Here is a 19,489-nt window from a genome sequence, read left to right on the forward strand (position 1 = left end):
AGGCTGGTCTCGAACTCCTGACCTCAGGTCATCCGCTTGCCTCTGCCTCCCAAAGTGCTGGGATTACAGACACGAGCCACTGTGCCCAGCTGGTTATAGCCTGTTTATTTTCTTGTTGTTGTTGTTGTTGTTGTTGAAAACATTTTATTGAAAAATTGTACAAATAAGTTCTTGGTTTGATAGCAACAAAGGCTCATGTTCCCCCTTCCCTCCCCATCTTTGAAAAACTAAAAAAGAAAGAAACAAAAACAAAAAGTTCATCCCCATGGTACCATTCTTGACCAGAGTCTGCCCAGAAGCCCGTTCTGTGATCTCTTTCTCGATCTGCCTCACTGGGGCCAGGTGATTCTGGGGATGCCTGGTCCCAGGGGCTGCAGCACCTAGTTTTGTAGTTGGGAGAGACTGCGATAGAGCTGGGGAGGCGGCTGAGGTGTTTTAGTGTCACAAGAAGAGGGCTGGCTGACACCCCTAGCTCAATTTGGTCTCACAGTTGAGAAGGTACTTGGCTGTAAATATGAACGCTGATTGAGGCAGGCTTGATCTGGGACTTTGAGGGCAGGCAGGATGACTATGGCCCAGGTCCCACAGGATGTGGAGTTTCTGGGCTCAGCATCATGGTATTTGGGGCCCATGTCCAAGTGGAATAAATTCTAGCTGGGAAGGTCCATTCAAGCACACGGGAACCCTGGTTTGTTTTTCCACCCCCACCCTATAGAGTATCCAAGGCTGGTACCTCACCTCCCCCGCAACCCCAGTAGCACCCATGTGTCTCAGAAGCCTTCAGCTGCCTCCTGCTATCCTGTGTGCACCCTGAGGCCCTACAACTCATCTCGCATCTTGTCAACCTTAGGCTGGACTGGGCGACCAGTGAACAGCAGGGAGCCGCTCTGGGTGTCCCACACCAGGAAGACGAAGGGGTGGTCAGAGTAGAACAGCTTGGGGCTGCGCAGCTCCTTGTGCCCATAGATGTCCTGGTCAAAGGGGTTGCCATTTGTGTCCAACTCAAAGGCGGTGGCGTGGAACACGCTGGCCAGGTACAGATCCTTCTTGCGTGGCATATGTGACAAGTTTGCCTTGTTCTTGTCAATGGCCTCAGTTAGGCCAAGCCCAGACAGGTGTTTCTGCAGGTCATGGGAACCTCCACCACACCCTTGGGCAGGGAGATGGTGACAGCCTTCTGCATCTTCCCTATCCAGATCTTCAGCTGCTCTTTGGTTAGCGGCTTTTCAAGGCCTCGAGGGGCTCCAGGTGGTGGGGCATGAGGGTGATGAGGCTAGAGAGCTTGTGGTCTGGGGCATCTCCATGATTTGCAGCTTTTCCTTCTCGTTGTCATAGTAGTTGTAGAGGCCTTTCTGGTGCATCATCATGACAACCACGGTATAGGACCGAGTCATCATGAAGCCACGGTTGTCCACCATCTTGTGGTAGAATTTCTCATCCCCGTGTGACTTGAAGAACATGGCGTTGACAAGTAGGGCGCCCTCCGTGCAGTCCACGTCCTTGGTGACCTCAGGCAGCTTGCCGTCGGTGGTCTGCGTGGCCCACTCGTTGATGGACTGCAGCGCGCCGCTCTTGTCGTGGAAGTTGATCTTGGAGTGCTCGCAGTTGTAGAGCTGCTTGCTGCTGCGCACGAAGTCATCAGCGAAGCTCACTGAGCTGGGTCCCTACAGGCGGCTGCCCAACTTCCAAGTCACGTTTCGCGCGGTGGAGTTGCTGAGTGAGCGCAGCGGCTCGCCCTCGCCGGCGTGCACCTCCTCGTCGCACAGCTGCTCGGTGCTCAGCACTGCCTTGGCCTGCGACGCCGTGGTCGCCTGGCCGCCCAGCGATACAAGCTCCAGCGACGAGGCCACCTCAACGGGCGACACTAAGATGTTCTCCACCGCCTGGTCCTTGGCCATGGCCTGGTACAGGCTGAAGGCCGGGCCGGCGCTGCGTTTGGCCAGCGTGGCTGCCTTAGGGTTCAGCTTCTTCACGGTGCCAGGAGCTGCTGTGGCTGCAGGTTTCTTCACCTCGGTCGCCAAGGCCACCGCCAGGAGGCAGAAGGAGCTGAGGAGCGGGAGGGAGCGCATGGCTGGGAGGTGGTTTGCATGCACCACGGTGGACCTGTGAGGGCTGGGTCGGGCTGGGTTGGGCTGGGCTGGCGCTGAGACGAGAGTCTTGCTCTGGAGCCATGACACGATTCTACTCTTCTATAGCCTATTTCTATGTAAGTTTTACAACTTATAGCTGAGGGTTACCTATATGTTCATTATTCATGTCTTTTTTTTAGGGGCAGGGTCTCACTATGTTGCCCAGGCTGCATTATTCATATATTTATCTTGTTAAACCACCGGCTTTAGACTTGTTTGTTCTTCTCCCTAATTTTCTAATCAGGCTTCTACATGTTGAGGAAAGGATTCTTAAAGCAATCCTTTGCTCCCATGCTCCCCTAAGTACTGAAAAATAAATCCAATAATACAATTTGAATTAAAAAATTAAGATTTTAAGGGTATGGTAGTATCCCCCCTTATTCGAGGAGGATGTTCCAAGACCCCTGGTGGATACCTGAAACCATGGATAGTACCAACCCCTATTATAGGTTATGCTTTTTCCTAAGTCTAGAACTTTCATTCTTTCACTTAAAGGAAGCACTGTGGCTTCTCTTTGGCATGTCTGAATTGCCAACATTACTACTCTTTTGCGTTGGGGCCATTATTTAAGTAAAATAAGGGTTACGTAAACATAAGCATTGCAATACCCTACAGTTGATCTGGTAACCAGAATGGCTACTAAGTGACTGATGAGTGGGCAGTTTATGCAGTGTGGATAGGCTGGACAGTGGGATGATTCACATTCCAGGAAGCGGGAGCCGGTATTGTGAGAGATTTTAATTGTGCTACTCAGAATGGTGCACAATTTAAATCTTACAAATGTTCCTTTCTGGAATTTTTCACTTAATATTTTTGGACTGGTTGCTGAACCGGAGGACAGGTACTACTATAACTTACATTGAAATTGTCAATCTAAAAACAACCAGTAAATAGCACTTTTTTTTTTTTTTTTTTTAAGACAGAGCCTCCCTCTGTTGCCCAGGCTGGAGTGCAGTGGTGCGGTCTCGGCTCACTGCAACCTCTGCCTCCTGGCGTCAAGTGATTCTCCTACCTCAGCCTCCAGAGTAGCTGGGATTACAGGCGCGTGCTGCCATGCCTGGCCAATTTTTTTTTTTTTTTCTTTTGAGACAGTTTTGCTCTTGTTGCCCAGGCTGGAGTGCAATGGCGCAATCTCGGCTCACCACAACCTCCGCCTCCTGGGTTCAAGTGATTCTCCTGCCTCAGCCTCCCAAGTAGCTGGGATTACGGGTGCCCGCCAACCACGCCCAGCTAATTGTTTTGTATTTTTAGTAGAGACAGCGTTTCACTATGTTTGCCAGGCTGGTCTTGAACTCCTGACCTCAGGCAGTCCACCTTTCTCAACCTCCCAGAGTGCTGGGATTACAGGCATTAGCCACCGTGCTCAGCCGCCTGCCCAATTTTTGTATTTGTATTTGTATTTGTATTTTTATTTATTTATTTTTTTTGAGACGGAGTCTCGCTCTGTCGCCCAGGATGGAGTGCAGTGGCCGGATCTCGGCTCACTGCAAGCTCCGCCTCCCGGGTTCACGCCATTCTCCTGCCTCAGCCTCCCGAGTAGCTGGGACTACAGGCGCCCGCCACCTCGCCCGGCTAGTTTTTTGTATTTTTTAGTAGAGATGGGGTTTCACCGTGTTAGCCAGGATGGTCTCGATCTCCTGACCTCGTGATCCACCCGTCTCAGCCTCCCAAAGTGCTGGGATTACAGGCTTGAGCCACTGCGCCCAGCCTGAAACAAATTTTTAATAGAGATAGGGGTTTCACCATGCTGGCCAGGCTGGTCTCGAACTCCTGACTTCGTGATCCACTCGCCTCTGCCTCCCAAAGTGCTGGGATTACAGGTGTGAGCCACTGCGCCCAGCCAGAAAGCACTATTTTTACTTTAGGAGTTTGCTTCGAGTTTTTAAAATGGAATTCTGACTTAACAATGAATATTTTTTACATAAAGCATCTAAGATAGTGCTTGGCATAAAATATAACTCAGTACATTTTAGTTTAATCAGATCATCAAAGTAGTATGAATGTGGACTATCTGCTGGCATAATGGAGTTAGCCTTTTACATAAAATGCTTTTTTAAACCATATGAAGTGTTCAGAGTGAAGTTGGTAACAATATTGTGGATATTCGGTTTCTTAAAGTTGTAAGGACCCTGAGGATGTTGCCATTAATTTGGGTGATGGTACTTGTAAAGAATTAGGAAACTCAGAGAAAATGGCTCTATGGCCACATAAGCAGGTGTCATGGAATCTTTTAATCACTTGGTTGCCTTGGGCAAAACAGTAGAGATAATGGACTTTTCTTTTTTTTTTTAAATAGAGTCTTGCTCTATTGCCAGACTGGAGTGCAGTGGCACAATCTCGGCTTACTGCACCCTTCACCTCCTAGGTTCAAGTGCCTCAGCCTCCTGAGTAGCTGGGATTACAGGCACATGCCGCCACACCCAGCTAATTTTTGTATTTTTAGTAGAGACAGGGTTTCACCATGTTGGCCAGGATGGTCTCGATCTCCTGACCTCGTGTTCCACCGGCCTTGGCCTCCCAAAGTGCTGGGATTACAGGCATGAGCCACCAGGCCCAGCCGATAATGGAACACTTCTAAATTTTTTTTTTTTTTTTTTTAAGACAGAGTCTCGCTCTCTCACCCAGGTTGGAGTGCAATGGCACAATCTCAGCTCACAGCACCCTCTGCTTCCTGGATTCAAGTGATTCTCCTGCTTCAGCGTCCTGAGTAGCTGGGATTACAGGCGTGCGCCACCATGCCTGAGTAATTGTTGCGTTTTTAGTAGAGACGGGTTTCGTCATGTTGGCCAGGCTGTTCTCAAACTCCTGACCTCAAGTGATCCGCCAGGTTTGGCCTCCCAAAGTGCTGGGATTACAGGCATGAGCCACTGTGCCTGGCCCATTTCTAAATATTTTAAACGAACAGAATCTAAGCGGATACTGTTCACTTAAAATATTTGTCGTGGCCGGGCGTGATGGCTCAAGCCTGTAATCCCAGCACTTTGGGAGGCCGAGACGGGCAGATCACGAGGTCAGGAGATCGAAACCATCCTGGCGAACACAGTGAAACCCCGTCTCTACTAAAAAATACAAAAAACTAGCTGGGCGAGGTGGCGGGCGCCTGTAGTCCCAGCTACTCAGGAGGCTGAGTCAGAAGAATGGCGGAAACCCGGGAGGCGGAGCTTGCAGTGAGCTGAGATCCGGCCACTGCGCTCCAGCCAGGGCGACAGAGCGAGACTCCGTCTCAAAAAAAAAAAAAAAAAATTGGTGCGCACCTATCTAGCACAGTACTTGACTGAGTGGGATCATATTGCTTTTGTCTTTAATAATTCACACAGTAGTACAAGGCAGAACCATCTTATATTATCTCTGGAACAAGACTGGCAATAAATTTTTTAAAAATGAGTATGTATATCATAAATGCCCTATCAGTTTTATCACCAAAACTCTGCAGGAGTTTAGAGAGAAGTCACATTTCCCTGGGGTAATTAAGCTAGTCAACAAATATTTATGATAGTATGAATTGTTTTTTATGCCTGTAACAAATAGCATATGAGAATGTTTATGTTAAATTAAAACATAGATTGCAATATAGTTATGAGTACAGTGTTATATACAATTTTTTAAAAGGCTAGAAAGCCATCAAAATCTTAAGAAACAATTGTATCAGGTCAATTTAGGGAGACCGAGAGGGAGGAAGGGAGGTGGAATTAGAAATATGTATAATATTTTTATTTAGAAATATATATATATATATATATATTTTTTTTTTTTTTTTTTTTTGAGACGGAGTCTCGCTCTGTCACCCAGGCTGGAGTACAGTGGCCGGATCTCAGCTCACTGCAAGCTCTGTCTCCCAGGTTTATGCCATTCTCCTGCCTCAGCCTCCCGAGTAGCTGGGACTACAGGCGCCCGCCACCTCGCCCGGCTAGTTTTTTTGTATTTTGTAGTAGAGACGGGGTTTCACCGTGTTAGCCAGGATGGTCTCGATCTCCTGACCTCGTGATCCGCCCGTCTCGGCCTCCCAAAGTGCTGGGATTACAGGCTTGAGCCACCGCGCCCGGCCAGAAATATATTTTTAAAATAAAAAATACAGTCACATAGTTTCAAAATTTAAAAAATAAACTGTTTTAGGTCTTGCCCTGGGTGATAGAGACACCAGTGAAATAGAAATGACAATAGGAAAGGTAGTAATAACTACCAGCATTTACAAGCGTACAGTAGTTTCCTTCCCATAATCACCCTCTACTACCTACTTCCCCTCACCCTTTCAAGACCACTATTATTGTGCATCCTTCAGTGATATTTTTTGTCTGATAAGCAAATATGTAGATTTATTATATATCATTTATCTCTCTGTTTTATAAACTGTTCTGTACCTTGCTTTAGTAACAATATATTGGATAGCTTTCTTTTTTAAATAATATTTTACAGTTTACTTACTCCTTGTAATTGTCTCATAGCATTTTTTCATTAAATGGACTATCATTATTTAACCAGTCTCTATTCCATGACTTTGCTAGTACAAGCAGTGCTGTAATGAATAGCATTACACTTATGTCATTTTGTACTTGTATGTATTATCTGAAGGATAAGGATAAGTTCCTAGAGGTGGAATTGCTGGATCAGTGCATTTGCATTTGTAATTTTGATAGATATAAATCAGCGGCATACAATCATAATTACCTAGGGAACTTTTCCAAAGTTCTTATGTCTGCCCTTCCTAAAACCTGGGAGTTATTTCTGGTTGTTTTGTGGTTTTCTATAGATCTGGGATGGGGCTCAGGTATCTATATATTTTAAAGTGTCTAAACTGGGCTGGGCATGGTGGCTTATGCCTGTAACCCCCAGCACTTTGGGAGTCCGAGGTGGGCGGATCACTCGAGGTCAGGAGGTCAAGACGAGCCTGGCCAACATGGTGAAACCTCCTCTCTACTAAAAATACAAAAAGAATAGCCAAGCATGGTGGCACGCACCTGTAAATCCCAGCTACTCAGGAGGCTGAGGCAGGAGAATTGCTTGAACCTGGAGGTAGAAGTTGCAGTGACCCAAGATACCACCACTGCACTACAGCCTGGGCAACAGAGCGAGACTCCATCTCAAAAAAACAAAACAAAACAAAACAAAAACCAAATCTACCACAAATAGAAAAGGCCAGGATTAGTTTAGGATGTGTTACTCAGCCCATTTAGCCTTTTAGCCTAAGTAGTATTTCCCCCAAAGCTAATTATTCAAGGTTCTTTGATTATCTTTATTACCTTACCCTCTACTTTTTCTCTATTTCTGCTAGATAGAAGATCAAATATAAATTAAAGTGAAAACAGGAAAGTTTTACCACTAGTTACCTAACTGAATTTTTGAAAACTCTGAATTATAAAACCATTTTAAAAAAGAAAATGTAGTGTATTTACTTTTGGATATTCTCATGAACTTGATTAACAGCGATATAGAGAGCTCAGGATCCTGACTTTAATAATAGACTAGGATTATGTGTTTTTACCACATTATGTGTTAGTATTCAATTAAGTATCTCGATGTTAAAAATTTTTAAAAACATTTAAATGTACAACTATTTAAAATCTTGACCTTAGTATTAATTTCCTGGGTAAATTATTTGATTCATATTCTGTACAGATAGAGATCGATGACCACCTTTTGGAATGATCTGAAATCCTGAATTGGTTGATGCCAAATTGATGATGTCTTCACTTCTATTTAACTAACTTTTGCCAGTACTCAGCAAATACAAATGCTATCTTCCTTTGAGTTACATTAGTTTATAATCCTCTGTGGTATGCCATTTAATTCTACTTTTCATTCTGAAAGAGTTCTTAGGCCCTGCTCATTATTCATGGGAAACAGTTGTGCAGCATGCCTTGACATTAAGTTGAGCATCTAAAATTAGTCCTGCTACAATCAGTTGTTGGGAACAAGGTTTCAATAGTTGTGGCATGTGTTAAGTAGACATTGCAAGGTTGGAAGGAACTCCCTAGAAATAAGTAAGTTATGTGTTATGTACGTGTTCATTTGTGTATCTGTGTGTATATATATATATATAATGGAAGGTCTCTTTTTATTAAGCAAATTAACAAATTATGTGTTACCACAACTTCTTCATGTGCAATACAAAGCATCTTTGTTCATGCACTATGCTATTTAATTAATAATTTCACAAGAAAAATATGTTTGTTGAGAATTTGACAGATAAAACATTTTTTGCATGTTTGTGGTTTTGTGGTTTTCATTTTTTTAAATAAATAATTGTATTGCATATACTCTATTTCAAGCGAATGGCTTTTCTTTCTCTCTTCAGAGTTTATAGAAACCTATTCACCAAAATGGCATCCTGGTTATATGAATGTCTTTGTGAAGCTGAACTTGCACAGTATTATTCTCATTTCACTGCCCTTGGCCTTCAGAAAATAGATGAATTAGCCAAGATTACAATGAAAGACTACTCCAAATTAGGAGTCCATGACATGAACGACCGCAAACGTCTCTTCCAACTTATCAAAATTATTAAGATTATGCAAGAAGAAGATAAAGCAGTCAGTATCCCAGAGCGTCATCTTCAGACAAGCAGCCTGCGCATCAAGTCTCAGGAATTAAGATCTGGCCCTCGCAGACAACTGAATTTTGATTCTCCTGCTGACAATAAAGACACAAATGCCAGCAATGATGGGTTTGAAATGTGCAGTTTATCAGATTTCTCTGCATATGAACAGAAGTCCACTTACGTAAAAGTGCTAGAACACACGCTACCAGATGATTCCCAGTACCATACAAAAACAGGAATTATGAATGCTACAGCTGGTGATTCCTATGTGCAAACAGAAATCAGCACTTCACTCTTTTCACCAAATTACTTTTCTCCAATACTGGGGGATTGTGATATTCCCATTATTCAAAGAATCTCTCATGTTTCAGGGTATAACTATGGAATCCCTCATTCTTGTATCAGGTAATAAATTTTATCTTTCTTTCTTTTGAGGGAAAATAGCCTTAGGCAAGGGCAGGCCTCTCCTTCATTTCCAGCAGACAGCATCTACTCCTTATTTACAGTAAATGAATATAACAGAAATTATCATGAACAGCTTTTGCATCAATAATAGGAATACCTGGATGTGGGAAAATTAATGAGAAATTGGGAACTTTCTAGGTGGGAGAAAGATGATATTGTTCATGTACATCAAAACAGCTGCGACTTGCCAGGATCTGTAGCAGACTTGTTTCTATTATTTATTATAGCGTAACATGATACATCTGGTACATCCGTGAAAGTAAAATAGTTAACCCTTCTACAATAGAGAAAAAAATTACACAATCCACAGAACTTTTTTAAGGTTATCAAATTCACTTAATCCAACCAGGAGACTTAAAGATGCTTTGTTAAAAACAAGGGCATGTAGTTTAATTAAGTAGGTCTTTGGAGCAGTTAGTTCACCTGCACACATTGAAATACGATCCTGATTTTGAGTGCTTTCTATAGTTTCAACCCTGGAAAAAACAATTTTGGTGGTTACAAACAGTAAGACATTGTAGGTGGAGATTGGAGTTTGAGAGTCAGGGTGACAATAAGTTATTTTCACCTAGTGCTTCAAGTTAGAGTTTGAAATAAGGTCCCTAAGAGGTGAAATAACAAGTAATCCCTACTACTAACAATGGTATAGTAGGAAATATGTTCTTGTAAAAAAAAAAAAAATTCCTTGTTTTATTTTAAATGTTATGTATGTTAGTTATGGGAAAATAAAATTCATTCTTGAGCCATATTTTCTTTTTAAAAATACTATTATTCATACCTTAAGATAAAGTATTTGTATCTGGTCTTACATTGGCTAAGGTTTCAGAAGATCTCATAATCAGTTCTTTACTCCATAAAAATAGAAGACTCAGTTTAAACAGTAAAAATATCTTTAATAATTTGAAATATATCAGTGAATTTTTATAATATTTCTGGAAACATTTTGTTTGGTCTAGGAGATCACAGAGCATGTAATACTGTTTTCTTCTTTTAATTCTGAGAGGAATAGATTGTTCCTTGACTATGAAGGCAGATTGTTGCTATTCTGTTGGTTACCTCAGTGGTAAAGGAGTAAATACTTTCTTTTTTTTTTTTTCGAGATGGAGTCTCATACTGTCGCCCAGGCTGGAGTGCAGTGGCGCGATCTTGGCTCACTGCAAGCTCCGCCTCCCGGGTTCACGCCATTCTGCCTCAGCCTCCCGAGTAGCTGGGACTATAGGCGCCCGCCACCATGCCTGGCTAATTTTTTGTATTTTTAGTAGAGATGGGGTTTCAGCATGGTAGCCAGGATGGTCTCAATCTCCTGACCTTGTGATCCGCCCACCTCTGCCTCCCAAAGTGCTGGGATTACAGGCGTGAGCCACTGCGCCCGGCCTATTTTCTTGAATATTACTTTTTTATTGAATAATACATAAAAATCTAAATTGGAATTACTTATAAATAAAAATACCGCTTTGCATTATTTAAAAACATCAAGGATAGGATGGATATTTTAGTTTAACCATTACCATTTCATTTATTTGACTCTTTGTTTGTTTGTTTGTTTTATAGAGACAGGGTCTTGCTCTGTTACCAAGTATTGCCCACTGCAGCATCAAACTCCTGAGGTCAAGCGATCCTCCTGCTGCAGCCACCCAGGTAGCTAGGACTACAGGTACACACTACTGTCCCCAGCTAATTTTTTAATTTTTTGTAGAGATGGGGATCTCACTATGTTACCCAGGCTGGTCTTGAACTCCTGACCTCAAGTGATCCTCCCACCTAAGCTTCCCAAAGCACTGGGATTACAGGTGAGAGCCACTCCACCCTGCCCAAACTGAGCTTTTTAGAAAACATGCATGTCTTTTTGCCCCTTGAACTTGAAAACTATGGGCCTTTTGTTCATATGAGTCATCCTTGAGCCCTGGGCAATTTTAAAAAGGACTAAACATTTTCTGTCCTGTTTGATCAACTTTATATGATTAGGTTATTGATATCCAACAACTAAAGATTTTAACACAAAACCCTTATTAAAATGATGCATTAGGCCAGGTGCAGTGGCTCACACCTGTAATCCCAGCACTTTGGAGTCCAAGCCAGGTGGATCGCCTGAGGTCAGGAGTTCAAGACCAGCCTGGCCAACATGGCTAAACCCTATCTCTACTAAAAATACAAAAATTAGCTGGGCGTCATGGCAGGTGCCTATAATCCCAGCTATTCTAAAGGCTGAGGTAGGAGAATTGCTTGAACCCAGGAGGCAGAGGTTGCAGTGAGCCAAGATTGTGCCACTCTACTCCAGCCTGGGTGACACAGCGAGACTCTGTCTCAAAAATAAAAAAAAAATTTAAAAAATTAAAATTTTTCATTTTTGATGAGCACAGTGGCTCATGCCTGTAATCCTGGCATTTTGGGAGGCCAAGGCAGGCAGATTGCTTGAGTCCAGGAGTTTGAGGCCAGCCTGGGCAACATGGTGAGACCCTGGCTCTACAAAAATTAGCCAGGCATGGTGGTGTGCACCTGTAGTTCCAGCTACTATTGGCTGAAGTGGGAGGATGGCTTCAGCCCAGGAGGTTGAGGCTGCAGTGAGCTGTGCTCACACCACTGCACTCCAGTCTCGGTGATAGAGCAAGACCCTGTCTCAAAACAAAACAAAACAAAAAATTCTGTTTTCTTGTGAAAAATCAAACATATGCAAAAGAAGAAAAAATAGAACACTGAATCCCAATATGTCCGTCATCCAGTTTCTTTTTCTTTTTCTTTTTTTTAAGACAGAGTCTTGCTCTGTTGCCCAGGCTGAAATGCAATGGCACTATCTCACCTGTGAGCTCCACCTCCTGGGTTTAAGTGAGCACATCCGGCTAAGTTTTATATTTTTAGTAGAGATGGGGTTTCACCACGTTGGCCAGGCTGGTCTCGAACTCCTGACCTCAAGTGATCTGCTCGCCTCAGCCTCTCAAAGTGCCAGGATTACAGGCGTGAGGCACTGCACCTGGCCCATCGTCTAGTTTTAATGATTGTCAAGATTTTCCCACGGTACCTCAAAATGGTACATTTCATTCTTTATTCCACCTGCAGTTTCATGCAAAAATGATGCATTTTAAAGTCACTAAATGTTGGTTAAGAAAATAAAATTTGCTTTAAAACATGCCATAAAAGTAGTGCTTTATGCATTATATTAGAAAATTATTTGCTGTTTTTTTTTTTTTTTTAACCAATTCAGATCCCAGTAAAAAAATAATTTTCCAGGCTGGGCGTGATGGCTCATGCTTGTAATCCCAGCACTTTGAGAGGCCAAAGTGGGAGGATTGCTTGAGGCCATAAGTTCAAGACCAGCCTGGGCAAGATAGTGGGACCCTGTCCCTACAAAAATTACAAAAATTAGCCAGCTATGGTGGTGTATGCCTATAGTCCTAGCTACTCGGGAGGCTAAGGTAGAATTGCTTGAACCCAGGAGGTCGAGGCTGCAATGAGCCGTGGTTATGCCAATGCATTCCAGCCTCCATGACAGAAATTTTTTTTCAGCAGCCAGTTGGAGGGCTAAGAAAATCAGAATTGATGTGAAACAATTGTATAAAATAGTATCCTATATAAGATCTCTTAGGGGTTTTTTTGTTTGTTGATTGGTTTTTGTTGTTCTGTTTTTTATGTTTTTGCAGGGGAAGAGGTGGAGTAGGGTGGGGATGGAGATAGAAGAACTTTCTCAGGGTTGACCCTTTACTTTGTAACTTTAAGAAATATATTATGCCTAATATACAGCAAAATGTACCGATACTTTGACCTGTTAAGTAATCTTGTCCTATTATTAAAAATTAAAAGCCTGTTTATAAACATATATTAGACAGAACACTTCAGAGAAACAGAATCCTTGGACTGAGATGGAGAAAATCAGAGTTTGTGTTCGAAAACGCCCCCTGGGCATGAGGGAGGTACGTCGTGGAGAAATTAATATTATTACTGTAGAAGACAAAGAAACTCTACTTGTGCATGAGAAGAAAGAAGCAGTTGACCTCACTCAATATATTCTGCAGGTATGATGTTTTCCTTTTATGTTTGGAACTAATATTATCAAGTATGTCGTTGTTTTTTTTTTTTTTTTTGCTTTTTGTTTGAGTGGTGGCATATAGGTTTCTGTTAGAACACAGAAAATCATGTTTCTGGTTTGGGTGTTGACATTCATTCCTGATGTGACACTGTTTTAAGTCATTGATATCCAGGGCCTTCATTTTTTTAAAAAGATGGTGCAATAGGGAATACAAAAACAATTTCTCTTGTGCAGTGGAGCTACATCATATATTCACTTAACATGCTTTGTGTGAATTTAATTATACATATTCAGCAAAAAAAAAAGAGGGATGAAGGAATAAAAATAATTTAAATAATGAAGTGGAGCCAGGTGTGGTGGCTCATGCCTATAATCCCAGCGCTTTGGAAGGCTGCAGCAGGAGGATCACTTGAGCTGGAGAGTTTGAGACCACCCTGGGCACCATAGCGAGACCCTGTCTCTCCAGAAAAAAATTTAAAACTAGCCTAGCATGGTGGTGTGTACCTGTAGTCTTAGCTACTCAGGAGGCTGAGGTGGGAGGATCACTTGAGCCCAGGAGTTCTGCATTACAGTGCACTATGATTGCACCACTGCACTCCAGCCTGGGCAACAGAGGGAGGATCTGCCTCTAAAATAATATAAAAATAAAAAACAAATAAATAATTAAGTAGTTGTCAACAGGACCAGTCACTGAATATATGCCCCAGAGTGACTATGAGATGTCACACAGTTGATTTCCATTCTTGCTTGCATCTCATAGTGTGAACTTCTCATCTGCTGAGTTTGAGACTTGGGTTTAATGATGAACAATATCTTTTTGGGCAGCAGGACCCACAGTTGCCAGCCATGTGCTTATTTTCATTCTCAGCTGTCTTGGGCTTATAATTAATTGGTGAAAATTGGGCTCTGAGCAGACCACTTTATACAGGGTAGACTGCAGTGGGTAAATATAATCCAAGGATATGATTTCACATCTACCATATAAGGGTTTAAATAAAACACTAATAACTCAGACATGTAAATAATGTTCACTACCTGCTAAAGTGATTATGAAGAGTCGAAGGAGAAAGAGTTTGATATTGAAAGGAACTTACTCCAAGCTGAAGGTACCTTGCAATAATTATCTAGTCTCATAGGGAAACAGCAAACCACAGATGGAAAGAATCATCACTTAGGTACTCCTAAGACTGTGAAACAATTGTGAGTAATCTAAAACCAGATAATCCATCAGATGTTAAGATTTACGAATACACAGTTTCTCTTACTCTGAATCTACTTCCCTAAACATTCATATTATATTTATTCTTTCTCTCTCTTGTTCTCTTGCCTCAAAACTGAGTAGCTGGTAGAGAGAAAAAAAATGTGGTATGCTAGCAAGTCACCTTAGCTGAGATCTTACATTAGTGGAATAAATCCTTTAATGCTGAAGTCAAATTTGTTAACACTTTCCCCCACTTTCTAACTTGTATTGTTCTTCTTTTTCTTTGGTTACCAAAATTGCGTTTCACAGTGATATTCAGAGTAATCCACTGAGTGTTTCTATTGGTACTAAATTATTAGGCCGCTGTAAAACCAACCCAATCACTTTAATAGCCTTATTGATTGCTGATCAATGCATGGTCTATTAGGTCTCAGTGGGAGATATTTATTTTGAAAATGGACTAAATGACCAATTAGTTGTAATGCTGTCTAGTTCCATGGCTACTTATAGCCATCGTAATAGCCCTATCCAATCACTGTCTAAGACTTCCTTAATGATGCCTCTGTCACAGTAATTCCCTCAAGGAGGCATCATCTTATCTTTTGTATTTTTCTGTTATCCCCAAACACAATAACCTTACTTTTTGTCATTACCACTGGTCAATACTTATTGAATACCCATAGTTTCCATGGCACTTTCTCTGCTGTTTGAACTTTGGACCTTTGCTCTCATAGGTCCGAGTCCTTACCTGTCAATGCTATGATATAAAAATGTTGGGAGGACTTCTTTTTCTTTTTTCTTCCTCAAATATAAAGAAGAAAAGGTAGGTTTATAGCAAACTGGGTGGTAAATAAATATTGATCGTAGATTCTTTGGGTTTTATTTTTAAGCATATTTAGAGATAATAGGTTTTTGTGTTTGTTTTATTAAATGTCCTTTCTTTTCAAATCTTGTTACTTAGTAAATATGATCATATACACGTAGTATGCTATCCTACCAAACCATTAAACTTTATATCAATATAATGAGTGAAACAAGGAAACCATATTATTTCATTCTAGTCTTTTGAAATTGGCAATAAGTGAATACAAGTTTAATATGGAAGCTAATGCAGATGTCATATTACAAAGTGAGTAAGATTGGCCCACAAACACACAAAGAAGCTGTGGACCAATGGTTTTTGTCTGTCTGTTTGAGACAGGGTCTGTCTTCATCGCCCAGGCTGGAGTGCAGTGGTGTGATCCTGGCTCACTGCTAACTCCATCTCCTGAGCTCAAGTGATCCTCCCACCTCAGCCTCCTGAGTAGCTGGGACTACAGGTACATACCACCATGCCTGGCTAATTTTTGTATTTTTTGTAGAGATGGGGTTTCACGATGTTGCCCAGCTGGTCTCGAACTCCTGAGCTCAAGCGATCCACCTGCCTTAGCCTCCCAAAGTGTTGGGATTATAGGCGTGAGCCACTGCGCCTGGCCTGACCAATCTTATTTATAAATATGAATACAAAAGCCTACATAAGACATTAGCAAGTTAGTTTCAGTACTTTATACTGGCATGCAAGCATAATGCAAGTTCAGTATTAGGAAAGCTATTAACTGTGATAGGTACTATAAAAGCATCTGTTTAAACATGCAACAACCATACTTGATTATTAAAATACTATTGGTAAAATACAAATAGAAGGATAGTTGCTAAATATACACATACTCTTTTACTTAAAATCCTTTAAGACTCTTTCTTGCACTTACAATAAAATTTTTAAGTTTTAACAAGACCCTACATGGTCTGGCCTCTGCTTGCCTGTACAACCAATTTCTTAAAGAAAAAATATAGACTGGGTGTGGTAACTCATGCCTAGCATCCCAGCATTTTGGGAGGCCAAAGCAGGAGGATCACTTGAACTCAGGGGTTCAAAACCAGCCTGGGCAACATGGTGAAACCCTGTCTCTGTAAAATTTACAAAAAAAAATTAGGCCAGGCGCGATGTCTCACGCCTGTAATCCCAGTACTTTGGGAGGCCAAGGCGGGTGGGTCAGGAGGTCAGGAGATCAAGACCGTCCTGGCTAACATGGTGAAATCCTGTCTCTACTAAAAATACAAAAAATTAGCCAGGCGTGTTGGCGGGCGCCTGTAGCCCCAGCTACTCGGAAGGCTGAGGCAAGAGAATGGTGTAAACCCGGGAGGTGGAGCTTGCAGTGAGCCAAGATTGCACCACTGCACTCCAGAGAGAGTGATATTCCGTCTCAAAAAAAAAAAAAGAAAGAAAGAAATTAGCTGGTGGTTGGGCGCAGTGGCTCACACCTGTAATCCCAGCACTTTGGGAGGAAGAGGGGGGTGGATCACTTGAAGTCAGGAGTTTAAGACCAGTCTAGCCAACGTGGTGAAACTCCATCTTTTAAAAATACAAAAATTAGCTGGGCCTGGTGGCACACACCTGTAATCCCAGCTACTTGGGAGGCTGAGGCAGGAGAATCACTTGAACCTGAGAGGCAGAGTTCACAGTGAGTTGAGATCGTGCCACTGCATTCCAGCCTTGGCAACAGAGTGAGACTGTGTCTCAAAAAAAAAAAAAAAAAAAAAATTGCCAAGTGTGGCGACATGTGCCTATAGTCTCAGCTACTTGGGACGCTGAGGTGGGAGGTTCACCTGAGCCTGGGAGGTTGAGGCTATAGTGAGCCGTGATTGTGCCACTGCACTCCAAGCTGAGTGACAGAGTAAGACTATGTCTTAAAAATAATAATAAAAAGAGGCTGGGCATGATGGCTCATGCCTGTAATCCCAGCACTTTGGGAGGCCAAGGCAGGCAGATCACGAGGTCAGGAGATTGAGACCATCCTGGCTGGCAGTGAAACCCTATCTCTACTAAAAATACAAAAAATTAGTCGGGCATGGTGGCAGATGCCTGTAGTCCTGGCTACTCAGGAGGCTGAGGCAGGAGAATGGCATGAACCTGGGAGACAGAGCTTGCAGTGAGCCGAGATCACGCCACTGCACTCCAGCCTGGGCAACAGAGTGAGACTCTGTCTCAAAAAAAAAGCAGGAGAAAGAAAAAGAAAAAAATACATATTAGAAAAAAAAAGATGATACTGAAATCTGAAATACATCAAAAAGTTAACAGTGGCTCACTTTGGGAGGCCGTGACAAGTGGATCACGAGGTCAGGAGATCGAGACCATCCTGTCTAACATGGTGTAACCCCGTCTCTACTAAAAATACAAAAAATTAGCCGGGCATAGTGGCGGGCACCTGTAGTCCCAGCTACTTGGGAGGCTGAGGCAGGAGAATGGTGTGAACCCGGGAGGCAGAGCTTGCAGTGAGCCAAGATTGCGCCACTGCATACCAGCCTGGGTGACAGAGCGAGATTCCGTCTCAAAAAAAAAAAGTTAACAGTGGCTGAACAGCAAAATTTAAGGATAATTTTATTTTCTTCTCTATTCTCTATATTTTGTTCTCTATTGTAATTTTTATTTTGTTTTATTTTGTTTTAATTTTTCTGAGACAGAATCTTGTTCTGTTGCCTAGGCTGTAGTGCAATGGCATGATTATGGCTCACTGCAGCCTCAACCTCCTGGGCTCAAGCAATCCTCCCACCTCAGCCTTCTGAAAAGTTGGGACCACAGGCATATGCCACTACGCCCAGCTAATAGATATATATTTTTTTTGTAGAGACAAGGTCTTGCTGTGTTGCCCAGACTGGTCTCCAACTCCTGGGCTCAAGTGCTCCTCCTGACTTGGCCTCCCAAAGTGCTGGGATTACAAACATGAGCCACTGCACCTGGCATGTATTGTAATTTTAAAAATATTCCTCTCCAGCCTGGGTGACAGCGCGAGACTCCGTCTCAAAAAAAAAAAAAAAAAAATTCCGTATTTGGCTAAGCGCAGCAACTCACACCTGTAATCCCAGTGCTTTGGGAGGCCAAGGCAGGCAGATTGCCTGAGCTCAGGAGTTTGAGACCAAATAAATAAATTCCATATTTAAAAAATTTTTCATAATCAGCTATGTTACTTTTATATGAAAAAGTAAAAATATTTGAATAAGATAGATTCACCTATTTCAAAATCAAAAGGTACAAAAGTGTAAAATAAAAGTGTCCCTTTAATCCTTTTTCCTCCATGAAGGCAAGTGGGGTTCTAAGTTTATCTTTCCAGAGATATCCTATAAATACATGTTACTTTTGTTTTATTTTATTTTATTTATTTTTTGAGAGACAGTCTCATTCTGTTGCCCAGGCTGAAGTACAGTGGTGCAGCCATGGCACACTGCAGCCTCAACCTCCTGGGCTCAAGCAATCCTCCCACCTCAGCCTCTTGAGTAGCTGGGATTACAGTTATCACACCACCATGCCGGGCTAATTTTTATATTTTTTGTAAAGACCGGGTTTCTCCATTTTGCCTCAGCTGGTCTCAAACTCCTGAATTCAGGTGATCCATCCCCTCAGCCTTTCAAGATGCTGGGATTACAAGCCCCTGGCCCACGTGTTACTTTTATAATGTGAAAAAAAACTTATTTAAAAAATAAACTGCACTTTGGGAGGCTGAGGCAGAGGGATCACCTGGGGCCAGGAATTTGAGACCAGCCTGGCTAACATAGCGAAACCCCATCTCTACTAAAAATACAAAAAATTAGCTGAGCGTGGTGGCTGTGTGCCTATAATCCCAGCTACTCGGGAGGCTGAGGCACGAGTATCGCTTGAATCTGGGAGGAAGAGGTTGCAGTGAGCCGAGATCACACCACTGCACTCCAACCTGGGCGACAAAGGGAGACTCTGCCTCAAAACAAACAAACAAACAAACATGGAACTCTGATTCTGTCAAGGTTAGTGAAGTCAACATAGGTGTTGCTCCAGCCTCACTGATAAAGTGTGAGCAAATGAAAGTGTGTGTGATGCAAAGGACTTTATGAATTGTGCATGTACGTTAACTATAATAATCTTGCATGTTTACATATCTTTCATGAAAGATATTTACAAAAGTACTAGGAAAACCAATATCTAAACCTTATGGGAAGGAAAGATACTAATTCCCTTAACAAATGCTTTCCGAGGTCTTTACTCAAAAGCTCAAGTTATCCATGAGCACTTTTAGAAGGAGAGGCAGAATTGCCGTATACTCGCTGTAACAAAAGCAAACAAAAAAAAA

General features: G+C 42.3%; 1 protein-coding gene and 1 pseudogene across 4 annotated transcripts in view; one reads left to right on the forward strand and one right to left on the reverse strand.

The window, feature by feature from the left end:
• Nucleotides 1-19,489, forward strand: part of KIF24 (kinesin family member 24) — a 90,723-nt gene that overhangs the window by 9,487 nt on the left and 61,747 nt on the right. For 3 of the 4 annotated variants that reach the window (XM_077965807.1, XM_015117533.3, XM_077965810.1), the window contains exons 2-3: nt 8,422-9,069; nt 12,947-13,136. In XM_077965807.1, the coding sequence (XP_077821933.1) occupies nt 8,447-9,069; nt 12,947-13,136 (813 nt within the window). In that variant the 5' untranslated portion in view covers nt 8,422-8,446. The remainder of the gene's footprint in view (nt 1-8,421; nt 9,070-12,946; nt 13,137-19,489) is intronic. The other variant, XM_077965808.1, reaches the window with a different exon arrangement.
• LOC100428413 (serpin H1 pseudogene) lies at nt 819-2,069 on the reverse strand (annotated as a pseudogene).

Source organism: Macaca mulatta, chromosome 15, assembly GCF_049350105.2.
Source record: "Macaca mulatta isolate MMU2019108-1 chromosome 15, T2T-MMU8v2.0, whole genome shotgun sequence".
In the NCBI taxonomy this organism is placed as follows: domain Eukaryota; kingdom Metazoa; phylum Chordata; class Mammalia; order Primates; family Cercopithecidae; genus Macaca; species Macaca mulatta.